Raw genomic sequence first — 25,856 nt, 5'->3', positions numbered from 1 at the left:
CTTGATAAGAAATGTACTCATTATCTTGCCCATGTAATTGTAACCCCTCTGTACAGTATGTTCACAAAAAATAAAAATTTAAATTAAAAAAAAAAAGCCTCCATGGGCTGGGAATGTGGCTTAGTGGTAGAGTGCTTGCCTAGCATGCATGAAGCCTTGGGTTCAATTCCTCTGTACCACAGAAGTAGAAAAAGGCGGAAATTGTGCTGTGGCTCAAGTGGTAGAGTGCAAGACTTGAGCAAAAGAAGCTCAGGGATAGTGCCCAGGCCCAGAGTTCAGGCCCCAGGACTGGCCAAAAAAAAGTTTCCATGCATTAACTGCCTTCATTTTAAGTGGCTACCATATGCTTCATTAGTTTTGATACTTAGTTTTTCCATCATTTTCCAGGTTATAACTTATCTGCAAAAAAATAACTAGTTTAACTTCCCTCCCTACTCCTGCCTCTCCAGGTACTGGAATTTGAACTCAGGGCCTTGGCACTGGCTAGTGAGGGACTGTAGCACTCTGAGCTATGCCTCCAGCTATTGTTGCTTTTTATTTTTCAGCTAGAGAATAGTATTTTCTCCCTGGGCTAGCCTTGGCCTTTGGTCCCCTCAAGCTCTACCTCCTGAGTAGCTGAAATGAGTCTTTATTTTTTAAAAATAGTTTTGATATATCTCATTTTTTTTCTGATTGTTTGTTCATTGTTTCATTGAGAACTTAGGACAGTTGGGGAAGGGGGATGGGCAGGAAGGATAATGGTTATCCTTTTCTTATTTGTCATGAGTATCCCTTGGAACCTACAGCATTGTTCTGACATGGAACCTAATATTTGTTGAAGAATTAATGTGATCTAGAATTTTTGTTTTTGTTGTTGTTGGTTCTGGGTTTGAACTCATGGCTCCACTCTTTTGGTTGGCTTTTTTTGCTCTTACAACTTGTAAGAGTCTCATAGATTTTCCTGCCCAGGCTTAATTTTGAACCAAATTCCTCAGATCTCAGACTCTCAAGTAGCTAGGATTACAGGTATGAGCCACCAGCACTACCTGATCTACAACTTTCTGATTAGTCTAGTACCTTTAATCTTAACAACTTTGGAAGCAATCCATGATTATTTCTGTTTCACAGATTGACATCAGGAAAAGTATTTAACTGTCAGAAAGTTTCAGGAAAGGTATTTAACTTGCACCAAGTCTCAGAGCTTAAGGAAAATGTCTTCCCAGCTGCAAAACCTTCTTCTAAGAAATGAGTCATTTTCTACTTCAAGTCCTAGAGAAAACTTGCTTTGGTATTACTGGTATGTTCCCATTCACTTTCAAATCAAGATGGAAGCAGTAAAGATCCCAGTGATGGTCAACTTAGTGGTTAGATTAGCTTAGATTTGACAAAGCAGGTTTTCTGGCCTATAGTATACTCAATTTCCAGACATTTCTGGACCTGGGGCAGGAGGGAATTTAATACTGGTCAGGCAGTGCCAGACTTGTCTTTGGTAGGGACCAAGCAAGTTCAAAAGCCAAGTTCTCCCACCTCACAATCTGCAGCCTCCTTCAGGCAAGTAGGTCCTTCAGTCTAGGGTGTGTTTGGTGCTGGCCTATTACTCACCAGTCCCAGGCCTTTGACCATAGACAAGGTGCTAACTGTGTTATGCTATCCTTCAGCCAGGGGTGCTGGTACTGATCTTGGGTACTGTGATGCTTGGGAAGATTTTCTAGTACCCCTCATTGTGGGGCTGGCTGGGAAATCAGGTGAGTTCTCCAACAGCTAAAACAAGAAGAAAGAAGAAGGAGAAGAAAGAAGAAGAAGGAAGAAGAGGAGGAGGGGGAGAGGGAGGAGGGGGGGGCGAAGGAAAGACTGTCATAGCCTGAACTTCTAAGATGACTTGGATCCCTGTTTTTTATTTTATTAGTGCAAAAAAGAAACACTGTAATTAATGATTCAATGTGACATTTTCACACCTGCATATAATGTGCTTTGATCATAGTTACCCTATCTGTTGCCCTCTTTCCTCCCTCCCTGCTTCTATGCTATAAGAGAACATGCAGGAGTGAAATGTCCTGGTTCGGGATGGTGACCCTAAGTCCTCAGTGGAAAGGATCCCTTTTTAGTGCCACCACTATTTTCTCTCAGAATTTGGTCATCCAGGAAGAAGAGAGGTTTGTGAGGGCAAGAAAATATTTAAGCAGCTTGCAAAGCTACAAGTTCACCAACAATAGGAGGAAATCCTAACTATGGGGCCAAAGAACCACCCCAGCTTCCTCTCCACTGCTTATTGGAGGTTCTCAGGAAGAAAAGTTTATGAGGGGTAGGGTAGTTACAAAATACCAAAAGTCTACCCTCAAATCCCATGGAACGGGATGCAAGCTCATTGTATAGGGAATTGGTGACATGACTTAAGAACATGATTAATCTCATCATGTAGTTCAGAATTAAGCTCACTTAATGTAATAAGTGTGTTGGTTTGAGACTTCATTTGAGTGCAACCAAGCATCTTTATGTCAATATTTTATTTCCACCTTGGCTTAGTACTTAGTAATACCTTAGTAAGCCAAGCTGGAAATGCAAAGCTCAGCACAAGCTCTTGTAATTGACTCTTTGGGGAATGTGAACAGTCTGAATAGAAGGAAATCTAAGTGGCCCGGAGAAACTATCTTCTTGGGTGGTTTGGAAGAAATCAGGACAGGTGCTCATGGCTCATACCTGTAATCCCAGCTACTCAGGAGGCTGGAAGTGGAGCTGTGGCTTAAATGGTAGAGCACCAGCTTTGAGCAAAAAGAAAAAAACAAAACTATGGGATATCACCCTGGCCCTGGATTCAAGCCCCAATAACAGTACACACACAAAAATGGGAGCAAAAGAAAGAAAAAGAAAAAAAAATCACAAGGGCTTGAGATGTGGTAGAAGTGGTAGAGCCCTTGCCTATCAAGCAGAAGCATTGAATTCAAATTCCAGTACTGCCAAAACTTAAGAAATCAGAGCAACAATGGTTGCTGTTCTCTAGAATGAAACTTACAAATGTAACTAAAGCTGGTATTTACAATGTGGGAGAAACCACAGCTCACCTCACTACTCTTCACAAGAATTCCAGCAGCAAGGTTATGTTTGGTAGTTGGCAGAATTTAAGCTCAGAAAGATGACAATCTGGCCACACTGGTGATAAGTAAGTACCAGAGCTGAATTCAGAGTCAGCCCTACTTGGTCCACAGCCTAATTCATCATAGGGAAAGTTTTGCTTTGGAGTAGGACTTGGGTAGGAGACTGATTTCAAGTTGGTCTCTCAGTGGTGGTTTCAAGTGGGGCAGGAGATGATGTGCACAGCACGGGCACCTGGCAACTGCCCCATGTTGCCCTCCTCAATACCTACTCGAGTTCTGTTTCACTGCATGCTACAATTAAGTATGGCATTTGGAGTCTGAGGTAGCTACTGCAGGCTCCCTCCTAACTTGTGGGTCCCGAGTCAGGTGTATCCACAGGGCACACATATCACATGGGGGCAAGCAGGCTAAGGAATTGGAATATTTTTTTTTTATCTTTTGACATGGACAAATAGACCTTCCTAGTGATCCTCCCTGAAGAATGAGTTGTTGAACGTACCCACACTACAGAAATGCAGAAGCCTTGGCAAAGTCGACCTTTAGGCTTTCTTGCTTCTCTTTGCACCAGCAGCTCTTTCCTGCCACCTATAGGTCAAGATTTGCTTACACTGGTGGGTCCCATCTGTCCCCAGCGGCATGGACAGAGGAAGGAAACATATACTGACCCGTATAAGGAGTGTGTGTGGAAGTGTGGGGGAGAGGGGTCAGGTGATTCTTGGGGCCTGGGATCCTGGTCTGTTGTGGGACGTGGGTTCTGGGGGAGGCAGGTTTCCTTGGTTGTGTAGATTGTATATGCCATGTGAGGAGCGGGTGTATAAGAGGAGTGCTGGACAGAGCCTATATAACAGAGGCTCCCTTTGTCAGGGTCCAAGGCAGGACTGGGGCTTCCAGTACTAGTGCTTTGCTAGAGACTTCTTGGAAGAAGAAATGAGATCTGCAGATCACAGGAATTGGCCCAATGTCCACTCCCTAAATCAGCAGCTCCTTACCTCTTCTGTGGGCTGTTCACCTTCCCCCCAGCATGATTCTGCCATCAGTAGCATTGCAAATGTGCCACAGTTCTTGCAAGGGATCGTAGCAAAATCTGCAGGCAAGACGGGAGGAGGCGTGTGTGGCTTCTAGAATACCTCCCGCAGGTCCTTCTATGGCTCTTCTGGGGCACAAGCCTCTGCCTCAGGCCCCCAGAGAGACCGGTACCCACCTGCAGGGAAATGCTACAGATCTTACCTCTGCCATCACAGCTTTAAATTTTAAAGCTAGGAATTGTGCCCTGAGGACCTCTTCAAAAGAAATTACTTTCTAGCTAGATTTCATGCTAGCACTTTCATTTTGTCACAGTGGTACATGGCGGCTCGGGGGTCCAGCAGCCATGGAAGTGCCAATTGGGAACCGCAGCAGCAGCCACCACAGAGACAGCCCATCGAGCCAAAACTACAACGCCTAAAGTTCAACCGGAAAAGAGGTATGCATCTAATTTCAGTATCAAGAAGGATTTCTTGCTCTTTATGACCACAGACATCAGTGGACACATGCTACCTAGGAGGGAAGGATCTGGGAGAGCCTGGCAAATTAGGAGTTGGAAAATTAGGAATTGGCTTGTGTTGAATGGTTGTTGAACTGCAAGTTTTAAACACAACAGGCTTTTCTTTAAGGAAGTTAGTTGAATACAATCTGCAAATCATGGGAGAATTTGATTCTAGAAGATGCTACATATTCCATATTTTGTATTTGTTGCTTTTTGTTGCGATCATGAGTTCATTGATTGACTGCCAAGTAAACTGAAGTTGGTTAGGAGTAGGGCCTAAATCATCTCCTCTCAACTTTGTTCTTCTAGAAGATGGAGTTGGTGAGGAAGGTATGAAGCAGATATTACAGGCTGGCAGCATGCCCAGTAGGGCAGCAATTCTCCTGCCCACTGGCCTTTCTTCCCACCTTAGCACTTGGAGGCTAGACTGGTAGTAATGTAAACTGAAGAACTGATTTGATGTGGAACTGTGGAGGAAAAATAATTTAATTGCTATATTTTCCTTGTGGCAAAAGTCAATAGTATAAATAACCTTGATGTTAAAATCTTAAAATTAAGCTGGGCACCGGTGGCTCATGCCTGTAATCCTACCTACTCAGGAGGATGAGAGCTAAGGATCATGGTTCAAAGCCAGCCCAGGCTTTAATCTCCAATTAACTACCAGAAAACTGGAAGTGGCACTGTGGCTCAAGTGGTATAGCTCTATCCTTGACCTGAAGAGCTGAGGGACAGCACCCAGGCCCCAGAGTTCAAGCCCCAGGACTGAAAAAAAAATTAAAATTAAGTAAAAATCTAAAATCAAGCTGGGCCTGGTAGTACATATATACCTGGCATCCATTCTCAGGAGATTGAAGCAGGAGGATTATGAGTTTAAGGCCACCACATACAAATTTAGCAGGATTGTTTCAAAAATTAAAATTGGAAAAATAAAAGGATTGGGCTGGGGTTGTAGCTCAGTGATAGCCTAGCATGTATGGCCCCAGGTTAAATCCCCAGTGCTGCCAAAAAACCCACAAAAATCTAAATATATGCTGTAGATTCTATTAAGCAACTATATCATATTTATTCAAAATTAATAGAAACACACACATAGGAAACAAAGATTAAAAGATGATGACCCTAATACCTAGTATCTTGACTCTATTAATATTAACTGAGTATATTCGTACTAAAATATGACTATACTATACCAGTTTTTTATGTTATTTACTATGTTATAAAACTATAGATTTTATTTATTTATTTATTTAGTCTGTCATGGGTCTTGAACTTTGGGCCTGGGCGCTGTCCCTGAGCTCTTCAGCTCAAGGCTAGTTGTGTACCACTTTAACGACAATGCTACTTCCAGTTTTCTCGTGGTTAATTGGAGAATAAAGCCCTGGCTGGCTTTGAACCGTGATCCTCACATCTCAACCTCCTGAGTAGCTAGAGTTACAGGCGTGAACCATTGGTGCCCAGATTAGATTTTCTTTTATACTCCTTACTAGTTTAGGAGTACTTTAATAAATAAATAAATTAATAATTAATTTATCCAAACATTGCAGGCATAGGTTCTTTCTAGCATTTCTGTAGTAGAGATGTTGATGCAGTGAGTATTCTCATTATCATGCCAGTGCAGACCTTTTTTTTGAGGCAGCATATTGTTTAGGCTTATACTGAGCTGGACTAGAAGCTAGACTAGGCATTGTACCAGATTAGGGTCTACAGACTTATTCTGTGGTTCTGTGAAATGTTAAGTAACACAATTTTAGGTTTTGTGGGCCATACTTTATTTTTTTACTGCTCATGAACACATGAGTAGACCTGTGTCCCAATAAAACTTTATTTACAAAACCAGGCAATGTATAAGTATATGGGCAAATGTGGTACAGTAGCTGTAGTTTGCCAGACGTTGTTCTATAGGAAGCATAGATACCTAGATTTAATAAATAGCTAGGTTTAATAAAGAGCTAGGATTTTTATTTCTTTTTCTTGATGCTGATATTCAGTAGAATAATATTATTGTTTCTTTTCATTGTGAACTTAAGTATCTATTATTAGAATGTTGGCTTAATAGTTCAAAGGAAAAACTGCCTTTTTTGAGAGTCCCAGAAAATACAAATGGCAAAACATTTCAACTTTTTCAAGTGAACTATAAAATATGTTTCCATTCAGACAAAGGGAACGTTGGTCTCAGGTGTGCTCTGTCTGGGAGGGAGACGAGGCAGAGGCCCTTGACTAAAGCTTCACACTTCACATTCTGGAATGGAACCGAGTGGGCCTCGGGCTCACTAATGCGCCACTCCTCATGCACCGCACAGTTTTGAATTAAGTGCATGTGTATTTGGGCATTTTCAAATCATGTGCATCTCTTTCATGTATCCCATCACCGTGGGTTTGCAAAACCGTGAGCTGGGCAGAGTAACATTGCTTAAAGGCACTCTTGTCTGAGCTCAGGTGTTATAGATGAAAAACACAGCTCTAAATCCCGTTTGCACATCGATACCCTCTAGGCTTAGGTAAGTCTTTTTAGCCTGGGGTTTCTTAACCAGTAATCTGTTAACTGGCAGCAATCCATGGGAAAATGCACTTGATTTATTGTAAGTCACAGATCTTGAGGGTAAAAGACAGGATACCAGGAGAAGAGGGGTGGTCTAGGTAGAAAGATGAAGGGAAGATTATAGTTTCACCAAATGATGGATCTGAATTTTTAGATAACAAGAAAACTCAACACCACTGTTGGTCTAGTGATAGATACCACACCTTTATAAAAGAGTTCCGTAACAGTTGACATCTTCAGCCACTTAGTTTAATAAGGCAGTGATTCTCAATGGGGTTGAGACAAATTTGACAATGTCAAACTTGTCACAACTTGGTTGAGTGTGTGAGCAGAGGCTAGGGACATTACAGAGCATCTTGTACTGCACAGTATAGCCCTTTGTAAGGGAGGGAGCTAGATGAACCTTGGAGATTTTATGTTAACCAAAAGGAATCAGACATAAGTTGGCTGATTCCATTTTTCTTCAATGTCCTGAGTAGGTGAATGCATAGACTCAGGAAGTAGATTCATTGCCAGGAGAGAAGGGAGGAGATAAAAGCATATAGCATTAGGTAGTGGTGAGAATTGTTCAGCTTGAAAATGGTGAATGATATCTCTATTTTTACAAAAAGAAAAGAAGGATGAATGAAAGAAACATTCTCTCTCCTTGGTTTCTGTCATTGTCAGTTCTCTGTCATGGGGACACTTTTTGACCCATCTCAGACTCAGGTCTTCTGTTCTGCATCTTTGGACATGATCTCCTGGTGGCTCCCAGAGGTTTTGGAGGAGATTGAACCTGCCTGGGCTTCCCCTTCCCTGATGCAGGTCAGGAGCAGGCTTGCCTGGCCTTGGGGTGTGTAGATCTGTAGGGCCATGCAGAATTTGGAAGTCTACATTAGTACATTGTGCTTTCTTTTCTCATTTCCTAAAGCTACTTATTAAAACCCTTGTTAAGGAGTTTTACTTTGCTTTGCTTCTCCCTACTTTCCTTTTCTTTTCTTTCTTTTTTTCCTTTTTTGCTTTCTTCCTACTTTAATTCTGCTTCTTCCTACATATGTTGTGCTTGATTCTTTAGTCTGGGGCTAATGTGAATTTTTTTTTTTGTTATTGTTGCTTTGTTTTTTGTCGGGCATGGAGCTTGAACTCTGGGCCTACGCGCTGTCCCTCAGCTCTTCAGCTCAAAGCTAAAGCTCTACCACTTGAGCCACAGCTCCATTTCTGGCTTTTCTCTGCTTATTTGGTGCTGAGGAATCAAACCCAGGGCCTCATGCATGCAAGGCAAGCACGCTACCACTGAGCACCTTCCCAGCCCCACTGTGATGTTAGTGCCATTTCTAGTAGGGAATTATCTATGCATTGCATTTCCAAGCGGGATGGAGAGGTGGGCGGGGAGTGAGAAATGTAGTTTATCATAGCAGGAAACACGCAAGCAGAAATAAAAGCAGGTGGTAGAGAAGGTAGCAGAGTACTAAGAAGTAATATTCACAGTTGGCTAAAGGAAGGGAGCAGCTGAAAGAGTGGAAGATGGGCTCCTGCTGTACTTCAGATTTAAATGACAGGGGAACCCTTCTTTGTGTGACAGAACTTTTTGTGTGCCAGTCTGTGTTAAGTGAGTAAGTACTTTAGCCACTGAAATTCTAAACATAGGTTTTGTTTTGTTGGGTTTTTTCCATGCTGATATTGGAGCTTGAACACAGGACCTCACATTCCTGCTTAGCTTTTTCACTCAAGGTTGGCTGGCGTTCTGACACTCGAGCCACCCACTTCTACTTCCAGCTTTTTTGCTGGTTAATTGGACATAAAATTGGATTTATCTTTGTAGGCTGTCTTCAAACTGTGATCCTGAGAACTCGGCCTGTTCATAGCTAGGCATGAGCTACTGAGTATCTGGCTTCTTAAACAATTTTTGGGGTAGCTGCTGGATTTTATTTATCATCTGAGGAAATCTGAAATTTGGAGAGGTCAAGAACTTGTATATTCATTAAGCCCTAACAAGTCCAGATCCCACAGCCACAGAACAATATTAGATTTCTACTTTAATTCTCTGCCTGTAAAGAATCCAATCTGTTCACACTGACAGGCTGGTAGGGAAACGCTTTGAGCCCCCAGAGGTTCAGTGTCATGCATAGAACTAAGAGATGAAGATCAGAGTCCAGGCTGGAGACATCCCACCTTCCCCGTAGGTGGCCCTGTGAGCCTAGCAGAAAAGCCTGTAAGTTCTTACCTTTGTATCCACAGTAGATGTGAGTCTAATGCAAGCTTCTTCCCTAGAGGATAATAAGAAATGTGACATATCCATTGCTGCATTTTATTTTATCCAGGAAGCCTAAAACTGGAATATTAATGCTGAACATGGGTGGCCCTGAAACCCTGGGAGAAGTTCACGACTTCCTTCTGAGGCTCTTCTTGGACAGAGACCTCATGACACTTCCTGTCCAAAAGTAAGTAAAAGATGTGTAAACATCTGCACTTTAAAATACACATATGTTATTTTACATTAATATATATCATATATATATTTATGTGTATACACACACACACACACACACACACACACACAAAATGTATTTGGCCTTTGATGTAACAGCTCCAGTTGGAAGAATGAAGTGGTTTGAACGTGTATCTAGTAGTGGTTACATGAGCATGTTATCCTGTTGGAGATGAGGATGTGATGTGGGAAGAACTGCAGGGTGTGGGAAGCCAGTTAGGAAGCATTCTCCTGGAGCCCTTTCCTCCCCAGAGCCCTGGAAATACAGTTGTCCTGACACTGCTGAAGTACCTTTAAAGATTTTTTTTTTTTGGTCTGGTTGTGGGGCCTGAACTCTGGGCCTGGGTGCTGTCCCTCAGCTCTTCAGCTCAAGGCTAGAACTCTACCACTTGAGCCACAGCGCCACTTCTGGCTTTTTTCTTTTTGCTTATGTGGTGCTGAGAAATTGAACCCAGGGTCTCATGCTTGCAAGGCAAGCGCTCTACCACTGAGCCACCTTCCCAGCCCCAGCTTTAAAGATTTTTAAAGATATGTTTGTACTTGGCACTTAATGGCTGATTAACTCTCAGGAAAGCAATGATGATTATTCTTTTGTACTTAATGAGAGCCTGTTCCTATTCTCCTTTTCCTTCCTTCCCTACTTCCTCCTCTTCTTTCTTTCTTTCAAAAAGGTACTTATATATGACTAAAATGCAAAGAGTATAAAAATATTTATAGTGGAAGGCCAATGTCCCTTTTGCCTAGAATTCCTGCCTCGCTGTCATCCCTCACTTGTAAGCACTTACATCCAGAACTAGCCATAAAGATAACCCAGCACATACTCTCTCTCATACACATCCCTACCTCTTTCCACGTAGCCACACAAATGTGAATATGTACTTAGGTTACATTATTTGGCACTTTGTTATTTACTTATTTATTTTTTGGCGGTTGTGGGGCTTGAACTCTGGGCTTGGGTGCTGTCCCTCAGCTCTTCAGCTCAAGGCAAGCGCTCTACCCCTTGAGACGCAATGCCACTTCTGGTTTTCTAGTGGTTTATTGGAGATAAGAGTCTCACGGATGTTCCTGCCCGGGCTGGCTTTGAACCGTGATCCTCAGATCTCAGCCTCCTGAGTAGCTAGGATTACAGGCATGAGCCACCAGCACCCGCTTGGCACTTTGTTATTTTTTAACTTTATTTTGTTTCATATAGGATTATGACTGTTTATAATGGTTTTGTATAGCTATACCTTTATTTAATTTGTGTTTCCTGATAGTTGTTTACAGTATTGCAGTGTACATGTTGCAGTATACACCATTGCCAGTGTATACATCTGTACCTATGGGGTTAATTGGCATTTTTATGTATGTTTGTGCATGCCAGTAGATTTTGCACCTCAGGCTGGTGCCCTACCACCTGAGCCCACCTTCACTACTGGCTTTTTGAGGGTTAATTAGAGATAAGAATCTCAGGGTCTTTGCCCAGGCTGATTTTGAACCACAATCCTCATATCTCAGCCTCCTGAATAACTAGGATTGATCTTGTTAGGTTCTTTGTAAAATTTGCTTATCTCTTGCTTATTGAGTAGAACATGTGGATGAGGTTGCTATAGTTGGATAAAATTCACTCACCTACATGTTAAATAATTTAGCAAGCTGGCACCATTCATTGCCAAACGCCGAACACCTAAAATTCAAGAACAATACCGCAGGATTGGAGGTGGATCCCCCATCAAGATGTGGACTTCCAAGCAAGGAGAAGGCATGGTGAAGCTGCTGGATGAGCTCTCCCCAGACACAGGCAAGGGTGTCTGCATTCACGCAGGCCTGGGTTTTTCTTTCAAAACAGGGCCAGATGCCAAATGCTGTTACGGGTTCCACACCTTTTTTTTTTTTTTTTTGTCGGTCATGGGGCTTGAAAGCTGGGCCTGAGCGCTTTCCCTCAGCTCTTCAGCTCAAGGCTAGTGCTCTACCACTTGAGCCACAGTGCCACTTCCGGTTTTCTGAGTGGTTTATTGGAGATAAGAATCTCACAACCTTTCCTGCCCGAGCTGGCTTTAACTGTGATCTTCAGATCTCAGCCTCCTGAGTAGCTAGGATTATAGTCCAGAGCCACCAGTGCCTGGCAGGTTCCATAGCTTTTGACTGTATCATACAAGGTTATTTAACTGAGTGACTTTGGCCTTTGACTATAGAATCTTTTCTATTACTTTCTATAGTACAAATAAAGGAAAAATTTGGAAGACTAGTTTCAAAAGGAAATTGAAATAGTTTATAAGGCAGAAGTGAAATACCATGAATGCAAGATGCATTTGTCATTGGGCTGGAAAGAAATCTTTAAGACATGGACTGATGCTACTCTTAGGGTTTTTCTTTTGATAGGAATTAGATCAACACATAGAACAGAAATAGCCACTCAAGAGGCTGAGATTTGAGGATTGAGGTTCAAAAGCATTCTGAGCAAGAAAGTGTGTGAGACTCTTATTTCAATAACCACCAATAAGTCAGAGGTAGAGCTGTAGCTCTAGTGGTAGAACGTAAGTCTTGAACATAAAAGCTAAGAGACAGTGCCCAGGGCCTGAGTTCAAGCCCCACTACTAGCATAAGGAAAAACAAACTCATACATAGGGAGTATTTTCCATGTACCTTGTACCATGGTGATGCTTAGCTTATTTAATTTTTAAGGGTACTAGCGATAGATTCTATTATCTTCCCTTTTGGAGTTGGGCTAAGTCAGCTGCCTAAAGACACGCCCCCAGGAATGTTACACCACTGCTGGCTTTTTGTTGGTCAACTGGAGATAAGAGTCTCACTGCCTTTCCTGCCAGCTTTCCTAGCTAGGATTACAGGCATGAGCCACTACTTTCTGCCATGTGAGCTTTTATTGCTCTTTGTTGGTGCAGAGTACATTATCTGTTGCAAATGAAAAAGCATCATATCAAATCTTTCCCCTGGAGAATCATGTCAGCCCACCAGATCCATGCTAAATTAATGGTTTTCTCTAAAGTGTGTATTGGCAGCTGTTCTGAGGGCAGACCAGGAGAGATCTGTGAATCAAGTGTTTGGCCATCCATGGGGCCAGACTTTGTGCCACTGGCTGTGGAGCTGGTGACTGTCAGCAAGGCTCCCTTCCCCTCTGTGTCCTGCCAGGGACAGTATGGCAGGCAGAGTTCCCATGAGCACTGCTGCTGACAGAAAGCACATTTCCCCTTTTCCTAAAATAAATGTTTGCAAGCCTTTTAAACGGCATTATCTGTGCTTTCCAGAGTGGCTGACTGTCTCACATTTCAATAGGTGGTCCCCACCCTGCCTTTATCTGCAAGGGCAGCCTCTCTACCCTCAGTCTGCACTATCTGAGGGTGCCCAGGCTCAAGTACTTAAGACTGCAGCTGTCCAGTACTGGATGACTGAAAAGACCTGGTGAGAAACTGGTTGACCCTCATAATGCAGAGATCTCACGGAATCATCGCGTTGTTTTCAAGTAGATTAGAGAGCAATGTCTGTCAGCTTGTTAAGCCTCACCTGGACTGCCAAGAGGTGTTTGGCAGTGGCTGTGACTGTGGTGGTGTGACAGTTGACAGTTTAGATGTGAATCGCGCAATCATTGAACAGTCAGGGGTTTTTCAGGTCACTGTTTCTGGTGTGTTTTAACTACAGTTCAGCTCTTTTATTCAAGAGAGCATACAATGAGGAACCCATGAGGGACAGAAGCTGCAGATGATTCTGTTTGTTCTCCTTCCCTTTTTTCCTTAAGTCTCAAAACGAGAATACCGACTCCAACCACACTTCTCATGCACTCACATGCTTTTCTTGCCTACTGACCTCTTGTTTCTGCCCTTGGTAACAGGTTACATTGTTTCTTGGTTCCCTGGGTTAAGTTTTGAGGAATATTTTTTTTTATGTGTAGATCCATGCCTGCATAGGAGAAACTCCTTATCATTTGCTTCACTTTAATCTATTTCACTTTAATCTATTTTCATTTTGTCAGTCCTGGGGCTCGAACTCACGGCCTGGGTGCTGTCCCTCAGCTCTTCAGCTCAAGGCTGGTGCTCTACCCCTTGAGCCACAGCACCACTATTTCACTTTAATCTAAACATAGCTGCTAGTACAGTCTTAACTGCAGCCCCCGAGAAGGCTTTGGGTAATAACTAACATTGTGATATATTGTGTTGTTTGCATGAGTGTGTGCACTCATGTATGCTGGCCCTGGAACTTGAACTCAAAGCCTGTGAGCTGTCCTTGAGTGTTTTTTTGCTCAAGGCTAGTGCCCTACTACCTGAGACACAACTCTACTTCTAGCTTTTTTTTTTTTTTTTGATGGTTAATTGGAGCCTCATAGACTTTACTGCTAGGGCTGGCTTCAACCTTTATCCTCAGATCCTCAGATATCAGCCTCCTGAGTAGGTAGGATTATAGGTGTGAGCCACTGGTCCCTGGCTTTTATGTTCAAGTCTGGAGCTGTACCAATTGAACCATAGTTCCACTTCTGGCTTTTTGGTGGTTAATTGGAGATAAGAGTCTCAAGTCTGCTGGGCACTGGTGGCTCACGCCTGTAATCCTACCTAGTTACTCTGGAGGCTAAGAACTGAGTATCGTGGTTTGCCGGGAAGGTCCATGAGACTCTTATCTCCAGCAGATTACTCAGAAAAAGCCAGAAATGGCACTGTGCTCAAGTGATAAAGCCCTAGCATTGAGCAAAAGAAACTTAGGGACAGAGCCCAGACCTAGAGTTTAAGCCCCAAGGACCAGCCCTCCCCGCCAAAAAAAAGTCTCAAGTATTTCCTATTCAGATTGGCTTTGAACAAATTCTCAGCCTCCTGAGTAGCTATGATTACAGGTGTGAACCAGCATTGCTCAGCTCTTAAGCCTCCCTTATCCCAGCAACAAAACAAAAAAGAGGAAAACAATTAAAAATAGCAACTTGAAGCTGAGTGTCAGTGGCTCATACCATCTCAGGAAATAGAAATCTGAGAATCATAGTTCAAAGCTGGCAGCTTTTAATTCTAATTTTTTTTTTTTTTGGTCCAGTCGTGGGGCCTGAACTCTGGACCTGGGCACTGTCCCTCAGCTCTTCAGCTCAAGGCTAGCGCTCTACCACGTGAGCCACAGCGCCACTTTCGGCTTTTTTTTTTTTTTTTTGCTTGTGTGGTGCTGAGGAATTGAACGCAGGGCCTCAGGCCTGCAAGGCAAGCGCTCTACCACTGAGCCACCTTCCTAGCCCCCTTAATTCTAATTTTTTAATTCTAGTTAACCATTAAGAAGCTGGAAGTAGAATTGTGGCTCAAATGGCAGAACACTAGCCTTGAGCTCAAAAGCTCAGGGACAGCACCCAGGCCCTGAGTTCAAGCCCCTGGACTAGCTCTCTCTCTGTGTCTCTCTGTCTCTCGGTCTTTCTCTCTGTCTCTCTCTGTCTGTCTGTCTCTCTCTCACACACACACATAGCAGCAGCAGCAGCAGCAGTAGTAGCAGCTTTAATTTTAAGAGCCATTATGTTAAGTAAAGGCATGTGGGTGTGGGTGTTGTTTGCAGAAAATAGTGACTAAAAGTACACGTACCAACTAATGAGCGGTTAAGATCCAAAGAGTGTTCTGAACTTGCTCACATTTTCAGCATTGTAGGAAATTAGGTTAACTGTCCTTTGTTCTGGGCACTCCATTATGCTTGGTGACTGGAGGAATCTATATAAAGATTAATACTTTCTCCTTTCCACTTGTGCCTCCTAATAGCTCCTCACAAATACTATATTGGATTCCGGTACGTCCATCCTTTAACAGAAGAAGCAATTGAAGAGATGGAGAGAGATGGGCTAGAACGGGCCATTGCTTTCACACAGTATCCACAGTTCAGCTGCTCTACCACGGGTAAGGGCGTCTGACAGTGGGAAGGTGGATATGGCCCTGGCAAAGTAAACTGGGCAGTCTGATGGCCAAAGAAAAGATAAATCATTTGTGATTTGAATGGCAAATCCAGCCTGTCTCCTTTAAACTGGCGGGCTCAGGTCAATCTATGTGAAATCTCATGGTTCATCTGTTTCTTGAATTATTGGCCAGTCAGCTGAGAATTACAAATGGTGGGTGGAAGGCAGGGCCACGCATGCTCAGTGTGGTAATGCAGTAGGGTAATAGGTGAGTAACGAATCTCTAGCTGCCATCTAGGTTTGTTCTACAACTTCATTTTCACGTCTATTCTGATTTTTGTGTTAATGAAGTAACTGTTTTAATGATAACTGTTTTAATTTTGGAAGGCTTTTAAGCCCATATAATGTGGGAATTATCAGTGTTAGCATGTGCCATGTTGCTTCATTTCCTTCTGGGGTGTTTGCTGGTTAGACTAAAGTCTAGAGTTCTCTTTGCAAGCTTCTCTCAGTGTTCTCAGTCTCTTTGGGAAAGTATCACTCCTTACTGGCCCCCTGTATTTAACTGAGGCTGGAGAATAATCTTGATATGGTTAGTCATAGTAAGCCTCCTCCATCACGCACAAATACATTTGTTCGCATTGTTTCAGGATTGAGGTCAGCGTATTTCCCCTCCCAAACTTTAGATATTAATGTTATTCTCTCTGTAACTATAAGAGAAACAAGAGGCAACTAGAAGAAGCATTCAGAGCCTGTGGACCTTAAATATAGATGTGAAGTACCTGTTAAAATGCCCAATCTCCCCCTCCCATTGCCAAAGTTTGAATTGTGTTTTGTTCTAGAAACCTACCACCATGTCAAAATATCTGGCAATAGACTTTTAGCAAATAAGTCTGATCTTTTGGGGGGGGGGTGTGGGGTGTGTGTGTGTGTGTGTGTGTGTGTGTGTGTGTGTGTGTGTGTGTGTACTAGGGCTTGAACTGAGGACCTGGGTGCTGTCCCTTAGCTTTTTTTGCTCAAGGCTGGGGCTCAAGTGGAGCCACGGTTCTACTTCTGGCTTTTTGGTGGTTAATTGGAAACAAGAGTCTCAGAGTTTTCTGCCTGAGTTGGTCTTGAACCTTGATCCTCAGATCTCAGCCTCTCGAGGAGCTAGAATTCCATGGTATGTGCTACCAGTCCAACACTGAAGATCTTTGAATTTTTAAGGTGTTTTTTCTAAATCTTGGTTTACAAAATACATCTCAACATGTAAATGTGTGTTTTTCAAAGTAATTAAGTTCCGAAGATGGTTATTTTCAAGGCACAGGACTGATTGTTGTGTTCATTTCACAGCTGGGTCTTAGTGATTGTTCTGAACTGCAGGGCACACTCAGATTTTCCCTGGTGTTTCCTGGGTGGGTGTCAGGACAGAATGTCTGTGCTCTGAGCTGTGGCTGTGTTTGGGAAGCACATTTATTCTGTGGGGCCACTAGCTTGTTTGTTTTAGATTGTGGCTTAGACGGAACTGTGGTGCAGAGCCAGTGCATTCTGCATATCTCTGAGAAGCAGCTTTCTCATGTTTTCCCCTTCTTAATTACCTCTTACCAAATGTTTTCATGACCTGAGAGCTAATGTAGCTTCCCAGTGCCCTTTTATACATCTGAAACCCATCTCTGTCTGTAAACTATGATGAATTGTGGTGTGAATATGCTGGTGTCTACTTTGATTTCTACAGAGATTCTTTTTGACCCTTGAATGGACTTGGTTTGGTTCTCAAAATTCACTGTATTCTATTCATCAAAATTGAACTCATTCATCTTGTAAAAGATGAGTTCTAGTCCAAGCATACATTTGAGGTAAAATGTGATTCAGCTTTGACGAGGCTCTTAAATTGGGAACTTTACTAGTGGTTTTATAGGAGAGAACCTAGTGGTGGGAGGCATGCAGATCTGTTGGAAATGTCCCCGTGCGAAGGCGAAGAGGTTTCCTAGGGTTAGGGTTTGCCCCAGTTTCTGCTTCCCTAGACCGGGAAAATAGTTGCTTTAGGTTAACATCATCAGCCATCGTGTAGGCTTGAAATTTTCATAACTTCCATCTCTCACTTAGAAATAAAATCTCACTTGTGTTAGATTGCCTGTTAGAAATTAGTTAGAATTTAGGGAGTGCTGAAAATTTTGTAGAAACAGGTAAAAAAGAATGTTGGTAGAATCCTTGTGATAATGCACTGAATAGCTTTCATTGTAATGTAGAAAATATTTATCCTGTCATATTAAGTAAAAATATCCAGAATACTCTGGATCTGGATACAGATGTACACACACACACACACACACACACACACGCACACACGCACACACACGCACACACACACACACACTAACATTGTTCTGTAAAACAAAACAGATCTAAAGAAAAATACCTGAGAAGAGTTATGCCAGAATGAACCAATGTGGATATTAGCATAGAGATAATGGCCTATTTCCTTCTCCTCTTTCTTCCTCACCCCTACATTTTTTGGTAATGGGGCTGATTTCCTTCATAGTGGGAAAATCTTTGTTCGCATGCTTTCAAAAGACTTGATCCCTGCAAGTAATAACTGCTTATATTTCATAAATCCATGGCCATCACGTTTCTCACTAGAAATGGCCTCTTTGAAAGTCTGTTGAGATTGATTGCTTTTTAGTGATCTTCATTTGCAGGCTAGTTAAATCTATATGCATTTTGGAGTATTGGAAAGGTTGTAATTAGACTGAGATTCTGTATAGAATCAGATTCCTGCTCTGAAATTACTGTGACGGCTTTTACTAGTCTTTTTTTTTTCACCATAATCAAAGCATATCAATTAAGAGGCCCCCCTGTATGTTCCAGGCAGCAGCTTAAATGCCATCTACAGATACTACAGTGACGTGGGAAGGAAGCCTGCCATGAAGTGGAGTACTATTGACAGGTGGCCCACACACCCCCTCCTCATCCAGGTAAGTGTTGCTGTGACTCAGGTTCTTCTTCTGTCTATGGATTTTTTTGAAAAATTAGATTCTTGAAGTATTATGAAAAGAGAAAATAGAACATGTAATGTTTTACAGCTAATTTACATCCAGAGATTGACACATAACTTTAACTATTTTCTAAATCCTTTAATATGTCAAAAGATTGCAAAAAAAAAAAAAGAAAAATAGCAGTAACTTTGAGCTGAAGAGCTCAGGGACAGCGCCCAGGCCCATAGTTCAAGCCCTGTGACTGACAAAAAAAGAGAAAGAAAAGAAAATAGATGTATGTTACTGGGATACGAAAATAACATTTCATGGGGAAAGTTTCAAATTTCTCCTGAATAATGTATTTGTATTATATTTGTATTAAGTGGTGCTGTGTTGTAGGAATATCAATTACAACTACAATTCAAAAACCAGTAGCTTTGAATGGGTGTACTTTGAGAGCGCTGCTGGTGAAATATGCATGTAGATTTTTTTGTTTTATAGAAGTTTCTGATTTAGGGTTATTTTAGATAGGAGAAATATGTACCAATTTACATTTTATTTTCCAGTGTATATTATTATTGGAACAGACCTGTCTTTTCTTTGAAAAGCTTGGTGACCACTAGATGGTGCTGTGAGTCACTAAAATCCACTGGCCCTCTCCAGAACAGCCCACCTCCTGGGGGCAGGTAAAGGGTTACTGCATGAACTACACTTTTAAGTAAAAAGTGAAAGGCAAGACCACTCTTAGGAATAGGTGTCATTGTTGGTTCTGCTTCTACCAGTTGCCATGCTCTGGGGTACAGCACTGGCTACCCAGAGCACCCTTGTCCTGCCGGCCCCTGTGGGCCCTGTGTGGGGAGAGGAGTGATTATGTCAGCACTGACATGTGGTGCAGGAACCCAGGGAATCTGCACAGCATCTGCCTGCCCTGATGGAGGGAGTCATTAGATTTGCATTAAAATTCAGCCCTTTGAAAAGGGGGAAGCAGAAAGATGGAAAGGTCTCTTAACTGAGGAAGTCTGTGTTCATCAAATGAAAGGGAATTTTAGAGGCATTTATCTGCCCTCCCGGCTGGTGTGATTGAAGGCTCTGAGAGGCACCGCGCCTCTTTCATTTTGCATGGGGGCCCCGCGTGTGCGCGCGTGCAGAAAATCCCACAGATGGGTTTTAGGTGATTTAAGTAGCATTTGCCCAGGGCACCTCCATGCAGAAGAGGGCTTAGAGATTGTGGCAGGCCAGTAAGGAACAGTGTTCTTAACCTATAGCTTTTTGAGCTGACAAAACACCCCCACTAAACTGTAGAGAAGAGAGGAAATGTTTTTGAAATGGAAAATCAAAACTAAAACCCTCCTTGGAAACTCAGCTAAAAATATGGTTTAAAAGTCTTGCTGTTGCTCTGCACCTCTATCGTTGGAGGTAGCGATTCCTTAAGATAGTCTTAGTACTATTCCCTGGAATACTGCGATTCGCCTCACCATTGGAATAACTGGAGTAAATCTGTGTTCCAGAATTCCATATTGGGCTGAGAAGGTGGCTCAGTGGTAGAGTGCTTGCCTTGCATGACTGAGGCCCTGGGTTCGATTCCTCAGCACCACATAATCAAAATAAAAAGCCAGGAGTGGTGCTGTGGCTCAAGTGGTAGAGCGCTAGCCTTGAGCTAAAGAGCTGAGGGACAGCGCCCAGGCCCAGAGTTCAAGCCTCACAACTGGACTCAAAAACAAACAACAACAGAATCCCTTATCTGTTCTCAGTGGCCGCCTTACCTAGGCTGTTGTCCCAGAATAATCTTATGTGAGCTTTCTTAGTCTCCAAACGCTTCGAAGACCACCAGGAACTACAGCTTTTGTTTGTATCAAATACTGCCACCTTTACTCAAGGGTAAATTATGAATTCTCAACGGGGAATTTAATTCTAAGTATTTTTAAGGGGGTAATTTACATGTCCTGTAGTAGAGGTATAGTGGGTCACTAATATAAAAAAAAAACGAACATGTGCAAATTTGTATAGTTCTTTACAATTTTTAAATTGTTTTATTTGAAAATAATTTTAGACATACCAGAAAGTTGCAATATTAAGAATAGTAAAAAAGAACTCTACTTTTTAGTTATATTCACAAAGAATTAACACTTATCCCATCTACTTTCGTGTTGTATATATAAATACATTTGTATTTACATATATGTAAATATATATATTTGTTTATGTATATATGTTTAGTGTGTATGTATATACATGTTTATGTATATTTATGTATACATACATATGTGTGTACATACATGCACATACATAAATCACCACTTGAGAGTAGGTTGTGTGTACATCACCACCCTTTAAACCTAAATACATGAGAGTATATGTTTCTCAACGTCAGGGCTATTTTCTTGCATAACCACAATTTACAGATGCTACTGAGCATCCATACAGTTAACACTGATATTCCATTTTAATTTCAGTTCATCTTCCAGTTTTGTCAGCTAACCCATTACCATCTTTTGCAGCCTTTTCTTTGTAGGTTACATGACAAAGAATGATTACAGGGGGAGATGAAAGAAAGCCTCTTCAGATCAGGCATTTCAGCACCTATCTCCTAGAATGGGGAAGTGACAACTCAGCAGGGAGGGAGAGGGTCTGATGGGTGGGTGGTGGAGGATGGGGAGCAGGAGGAGCCCCAGTTCCCTGATGAGGCCAGATGGCCCCCATGTCCACGTGGTTTCCCCTCTGCATTCCATGGGGATCATCGAGTCTTTCGTCTGTGGCTAGGAAGGTTGTGAGGAAGACTCCGTCAGTGAGGATCCTAGGTGAGGAAGATAGCATAAAAATAGAGTGTTTTCTGGTTTCTCTCCCGTTTGTGGCTAATGTATTTTAATGTAATATGCCTGAAAGCCAAAGTAAGGAGGATTTAGAAAGACCCTGTAAGCTGTTTTCCTGCTAACAGAGCAAATGAGAGGTCTTAAAACAACTTCTTCCCATCTGTGTCTCCCTTGCATCTGGAAGTGTGCCCTGCTCTTCCCGAGGGGGAGCAGCTCACAGCATTCATTTGCACTGAGCCATTAGTGAGCTTTAGACGTTTCCCATCAAATTCCCCAGGCCCCTGAAACCGTTAGGATCCATTTTGATGATGAACCAAAGCAAAGAGACTGTACTGTTAGCATTTTTTTTAAAAAGAGAGTTCTGTTTCTTTTGAGGATTGCTCTTGAGATTTTTAGTAGAGCTCTTATTTTAAAAATATTTTCTTTCCTTCTCTCTCCGCTTCCCACTCCCCCTGTCCTTTCTTGGTATCCTCCCAGTGCTTTGCTGACCACATTCTGAAAGAGCTGGACCATTTCCCACTGGAGAAGAGAGGCGAGGTGGTCATTCTCTTTTCTGCTCACTCACTGCCAATGTCTGTAAGTAAGAACATTCTGTTGGGTCACCTAGTGGTAGAGGATTGGTTGTTTTCATTTTCTTTTCTTTTTTGGGGGGGCGGGGTCTGGTCGTGAGGTCTGAACTCTGGGCCTGGGCTCTGTCCCTCAGCTCTTCAGCTCAAGGCTAGCGCTCTGCCACTGAGCCAACTTGCCAGCCCTGTTTTCATTTTCTGATATATAAAATGGGCCTGGCTCCATTATATTCTAAGCACAGTGCAAGAATGAACTCTAAAATTGAAGACTGAACTTGATGTAACATACTTCTTGAAACCTCATAGCAATAAATTTGAATTCTAGACCTTGTCTATATGTGGTCAAATGATAAGTGGAAAATATATTCAGATATAAGAATTTCTAACAAAGACAAAAGTAGAGCCAGGTGTTGCTGACTCAAGCCCGTAACCTAAACTACTCAGAGATTGAAATCTGAACATCAAGATTTGAAGCCAGCTAACTTAGGAAAGTCCATGAGACTCTGATCTCTAACCACTAAAAAACCAAAGATGGAGCTAACAAATGAAAAAGAGCTAAGGAACAGTGTTTAAGCCCTGAGTTTAAGCCTCAGTATGGCATGGGCGTGCATACACACATGCATGTGTACACACACACACAAGATGAATGAAGAAAGAAGGGGTAGATAAATGTCCCAATAGTTGATGTACAGATATGAAAATGGAACCAGTTAAATTGAAGGGATGGATGGAGTTGCAAGAGATGGGAAGAATAATAAAGGGATGACTTTGATCAAGATGCAGTCTGCTTATAAATTGACATGTTGAATTGAAACCCCTTCGTACAACTACTTAAAGATAATAATTTTAAAACATTTAACAAGTAGGACAGCTAAAAGAAGTGTGTTCTTACCTGTCCCGTTAAAGCAGCTCAGCCTGAGATTCTGGCGAAGTGCATTATTCAGCCAGTCTCCATTTGATAAGCACTCTTAGCTGGATACTTTGTTCTTCAAGATGTGATAATTACCATTTGAATTCCAGAAAGTAATTATAGTTTCTAATTTGCTAAGACTGAAGACCACCATTTGCCAGTAAGCATATAGCATGAGCATGTTTGCTTATAATCCAGTTGTTCCTGAATCCATCATATTATACCAGGTTGTTTATGAAAATACCACACATTGCGCCATTCTCTTGTCTGCATGTGTATATGTGTGTGCATGCATTCACATGCATGCACATACCTGCACATAGTAGAGGTTTGACCTCAGAGCCTAACTCTTTTCTTAATTTTTTCTTTTTTTAATTTAAATTTTAATGTAAAGGTGATGTACAAAGGGGTTACAGTTGCACAGTGAATACATTTCTTTTTGAACAGTGTTACCTCCTCCCTCATTTTTCCCCACTTCATTCCCCTGACCCCTTATTCCCCACAAGCTGTAAAGCTAATTTCCAACATAGTGTCTAGTAAGTAGCACTGTTGAATTGGTTTACCCTTTGTGTCACTGTTTCTGTGGTTCCCTTTCCCTTCCCCAAATCACACAAAGGTACACAAATCAAAAACAGTAACAACAGGGAGTAAACTAAAGGAAAAAAAAAAAAGAAAAGAAAGAACTGCAAACCGTACAAAAACTAAAACAAAAAAAACCCCTCTTGTTTCCATTTCTTGGAGTTCATTTCAATAGTCATCGTTTTTGTTTTTGTCAGTTGTGGGGCTTGAACTCTGGGCCTGGGAGCTGTCCCTCAGCTCTTCAATTCAAGGCTAGTGCTCTACCACTTGAGCCACAGCGCCACTTCCGGTTTTCTAGTGGTTTCTTGGAGAGAAGAGTCTCACGGACTTTCCTTGCCCAGGCTGGCTTAGAACCTCAATCCTCAGATCTCAGCCTCCTGAGTAGCTAGGATTATAGGTGTGAGCCACCGGCGCCCAGCAATAGTCATCGTTTTATATGGTCATGTGCACATAGTTATTGATCCACTGTGATCCTCTCCTAAGAATATCCTCCTTTGTTCTTGCTGTGCGAATGCTTAGAGTGCTGTTTAATTAATCATGTCAAAGTGTAATTATTTGTCTTTTACTATCCATTGGATTAATTTGTAGGCATATTCTTAGTTATTACAAATGAGGGAAACCAGCACTGGGAAGGTGGCTCAGTGGTAGAGTACTTGCCTTGCATGCATGAGGCCCTTGGTTCAATTCCTTAGCACCGCATAAGCAGAAAAAGCTGGAAGTGGGGCTGAGGCTCAAGTGGTAGAGTGCTGGTCTACAGCTGAAGAGCTGGGGGACAGAGCCCAGGTCCAGAGTTCAGGCCCCACAACCAACCAAAAAAAAAAAAAAAGCAAATGAGGGAAACCATGCAGCCTATGTTTCTTTGGATCTGACTTATTTGCATAATGTTTTTTCCAAGTCTTTCCATTTCCTTACAAATGGGGCAATGTCATTCTGATGGAAGCATAGAATTCCATTCTATATATATGCCACATTTTCTTGATCCATTCATCCACTGAGGGGCATCTGGATTGAGTCCATATCTTAGCTATGGTAAATAATGCACAACGAATAAAAGAAAGGCTATATAAATGGAATTTCATCAAATTGAGGAGTTTTGAATGCCAGAGGACATAGCTAGCAGGATAAATAGAAAGCCCTCAGAATGAGAGAAGGTCTTTACTAGCTATCCATCAGACAAGGGTCTAAATATATCTATAATATACTTAGAGCTCAAAACCTTACATCCCCAAAAAACAAATCCTCAAAGAAACGACCCCATCAATAAGTGGGCTAAAGACTTAAAGAAAGACTTCTCTGAAGAAGAAATAAGAATGACCATCAGACACATGAAGAACTGTTCAACATCTCTGGTCATAAAAGAAATGCAAATCAAAACAACATTGAGATCCCACCTCACCCCAGTTAGAATGGTCATTATTAAGAAAACAATATGGCCGAAAGGGAAGACTACTACACTGTTGGTGGGAATGTAAACTTGTTCAACCACTCTGGAAAGTAATATGGAGATTTCTTAAAAGACTAAACATAGAGCTTCCCTGTGATCCAGGAATCCTACTCCTGGGCATTTGCCAGCCTGTACTAACATACCAGCATAACCATGTTCATTGTTTAGCCTTTTCTACTCTGGCCTGGAGCCTACTGTTAACCTCTGGAGTCATGTCTCCAATTCCAACTTCTTACCCGTTAGTTGGAGATAAACGTTTCACTGATTTGTCTGTCGGGGCTGGTTTTTAGATCTTCAGATCTCAGTCTCTTAAGTAGCTAGGCTTATAGGCATGAGTTCATCACACCTAGCCTGTTGTCGTATTCTTAAAAACAAGGAAGATCATGCTCATCTGCTGTATGACATATGGAAGGCCTTGGAATAAGTACCTAGTTTGGTCAGTTCAGGTGGAGAGTTATGTTTTCTTAGTGTGATTAATGTTTAATGGAGCCAATCTCACTGTGGGGGCCATTCTGTTCACTGCTCCATACCGCCATCTGGTGGTTACCAGAGTCAAGCCCTGTGCAGTTTTCCATCCCTTACACCTCTACTATGGAGTTGCAACTTTTACAGTATATAAATTTCTCCCTTCTGGAAGTCAATTTCATTTAAAAAGGATCATATTATCTTTCCCTGTGTTATAAAAATCATCTTTGCGTATTTTTCGTATGGATAATGAGACCTGAGGTATCCGAGGAGGTACCCTGACCGGGTTGGCTTTGAACCTTGATCCCCAGCTGTCAGCCTCCTGAGTAGGTAAGAGTACAGATGTGAGCAGGGTAGTAGGAAACATTTGCACAGGCATATTCTAGGTACTGTCTTGCGAGCTCTCATCCTTAACTTCATTTCTTCTTCTTTGCCTCAGACTGAGCATGCTGCTTTGGGGGTCTGTGTGGACTGAGGAATGCTAAGGCAGGCTAGGGAAGATGGTGGATGATGGGAAATGAACGCTGATCTTTCCTTAACATTTTTTTTTTTGGGTCCGGTTGTGGGGCCTGAACTCTGGGCCTGGGCACTGTCCCGCAGATCTTCAGCTCAAGGCTAGCGCTCTACCACTTGAGCCACAGCGCCACTTCTGGCTTTTTTCTTTTTGCTTATGTGGTGCTGAGGAATTGAACC

The 25,856-nt window shown here is 42.2% G+C and overlaps 1 protein-coding gene across 1 annotated transcript in view; it reads left to right on the top strand.

The window, feature by feature from the left end:
- Fech (ferrochelatase) overlaps positions 1-25,856 on the top strand; it is a 36,560-nt gene that overhangs the window by 1,449 nt on the left and 9,255 nt on the right. Inside the window, exons 2-7 of the mRNA XM_013019031.1 lie at positions 4,410-4,533; positions 9,436-9,555; positions 11,234-11,382; positions 15,308-15,442; positions 18,283-18,389; positions 21,677-21,775. Coding sequence (XP_012874485.1) covers positions 4,410-4,533; positions 9,436-9,555; positions 11,234-11,382; positions 15,308-15,442; positions 18,283-18,389; positions 21,677-21,775 — 734 coding nt within the window. The remainder of the gene's footprint in view (positions 1-4,409; positions 4,534-9,435; positions 9,556-11,233; positions 11,383-15,307; positions 15,443-18,282; positions 18,390-21,676; positions 21,776-25,856) is intronic.

Source organism: Dipodomys ordii, unplaced genomic scaffold (assembly GCF_000151885.1).
Source record: "Dipodomys ordii isolate 6190 unplaced genomic scaffold, Dord_2.0 Scaffold43, whole genome shotgun sequence".
NCBI lineage: Eukaryota > Metazoa > Chordata > Mammalia > Rodentia > Heteromyidae > Dipodomys > Dipodomys ordii.
The sequence above is the reverse complement of the archived record's forward strand: the minus strand, read 5'-3'. Positions and strand labels throughout refer to the sequence as shown.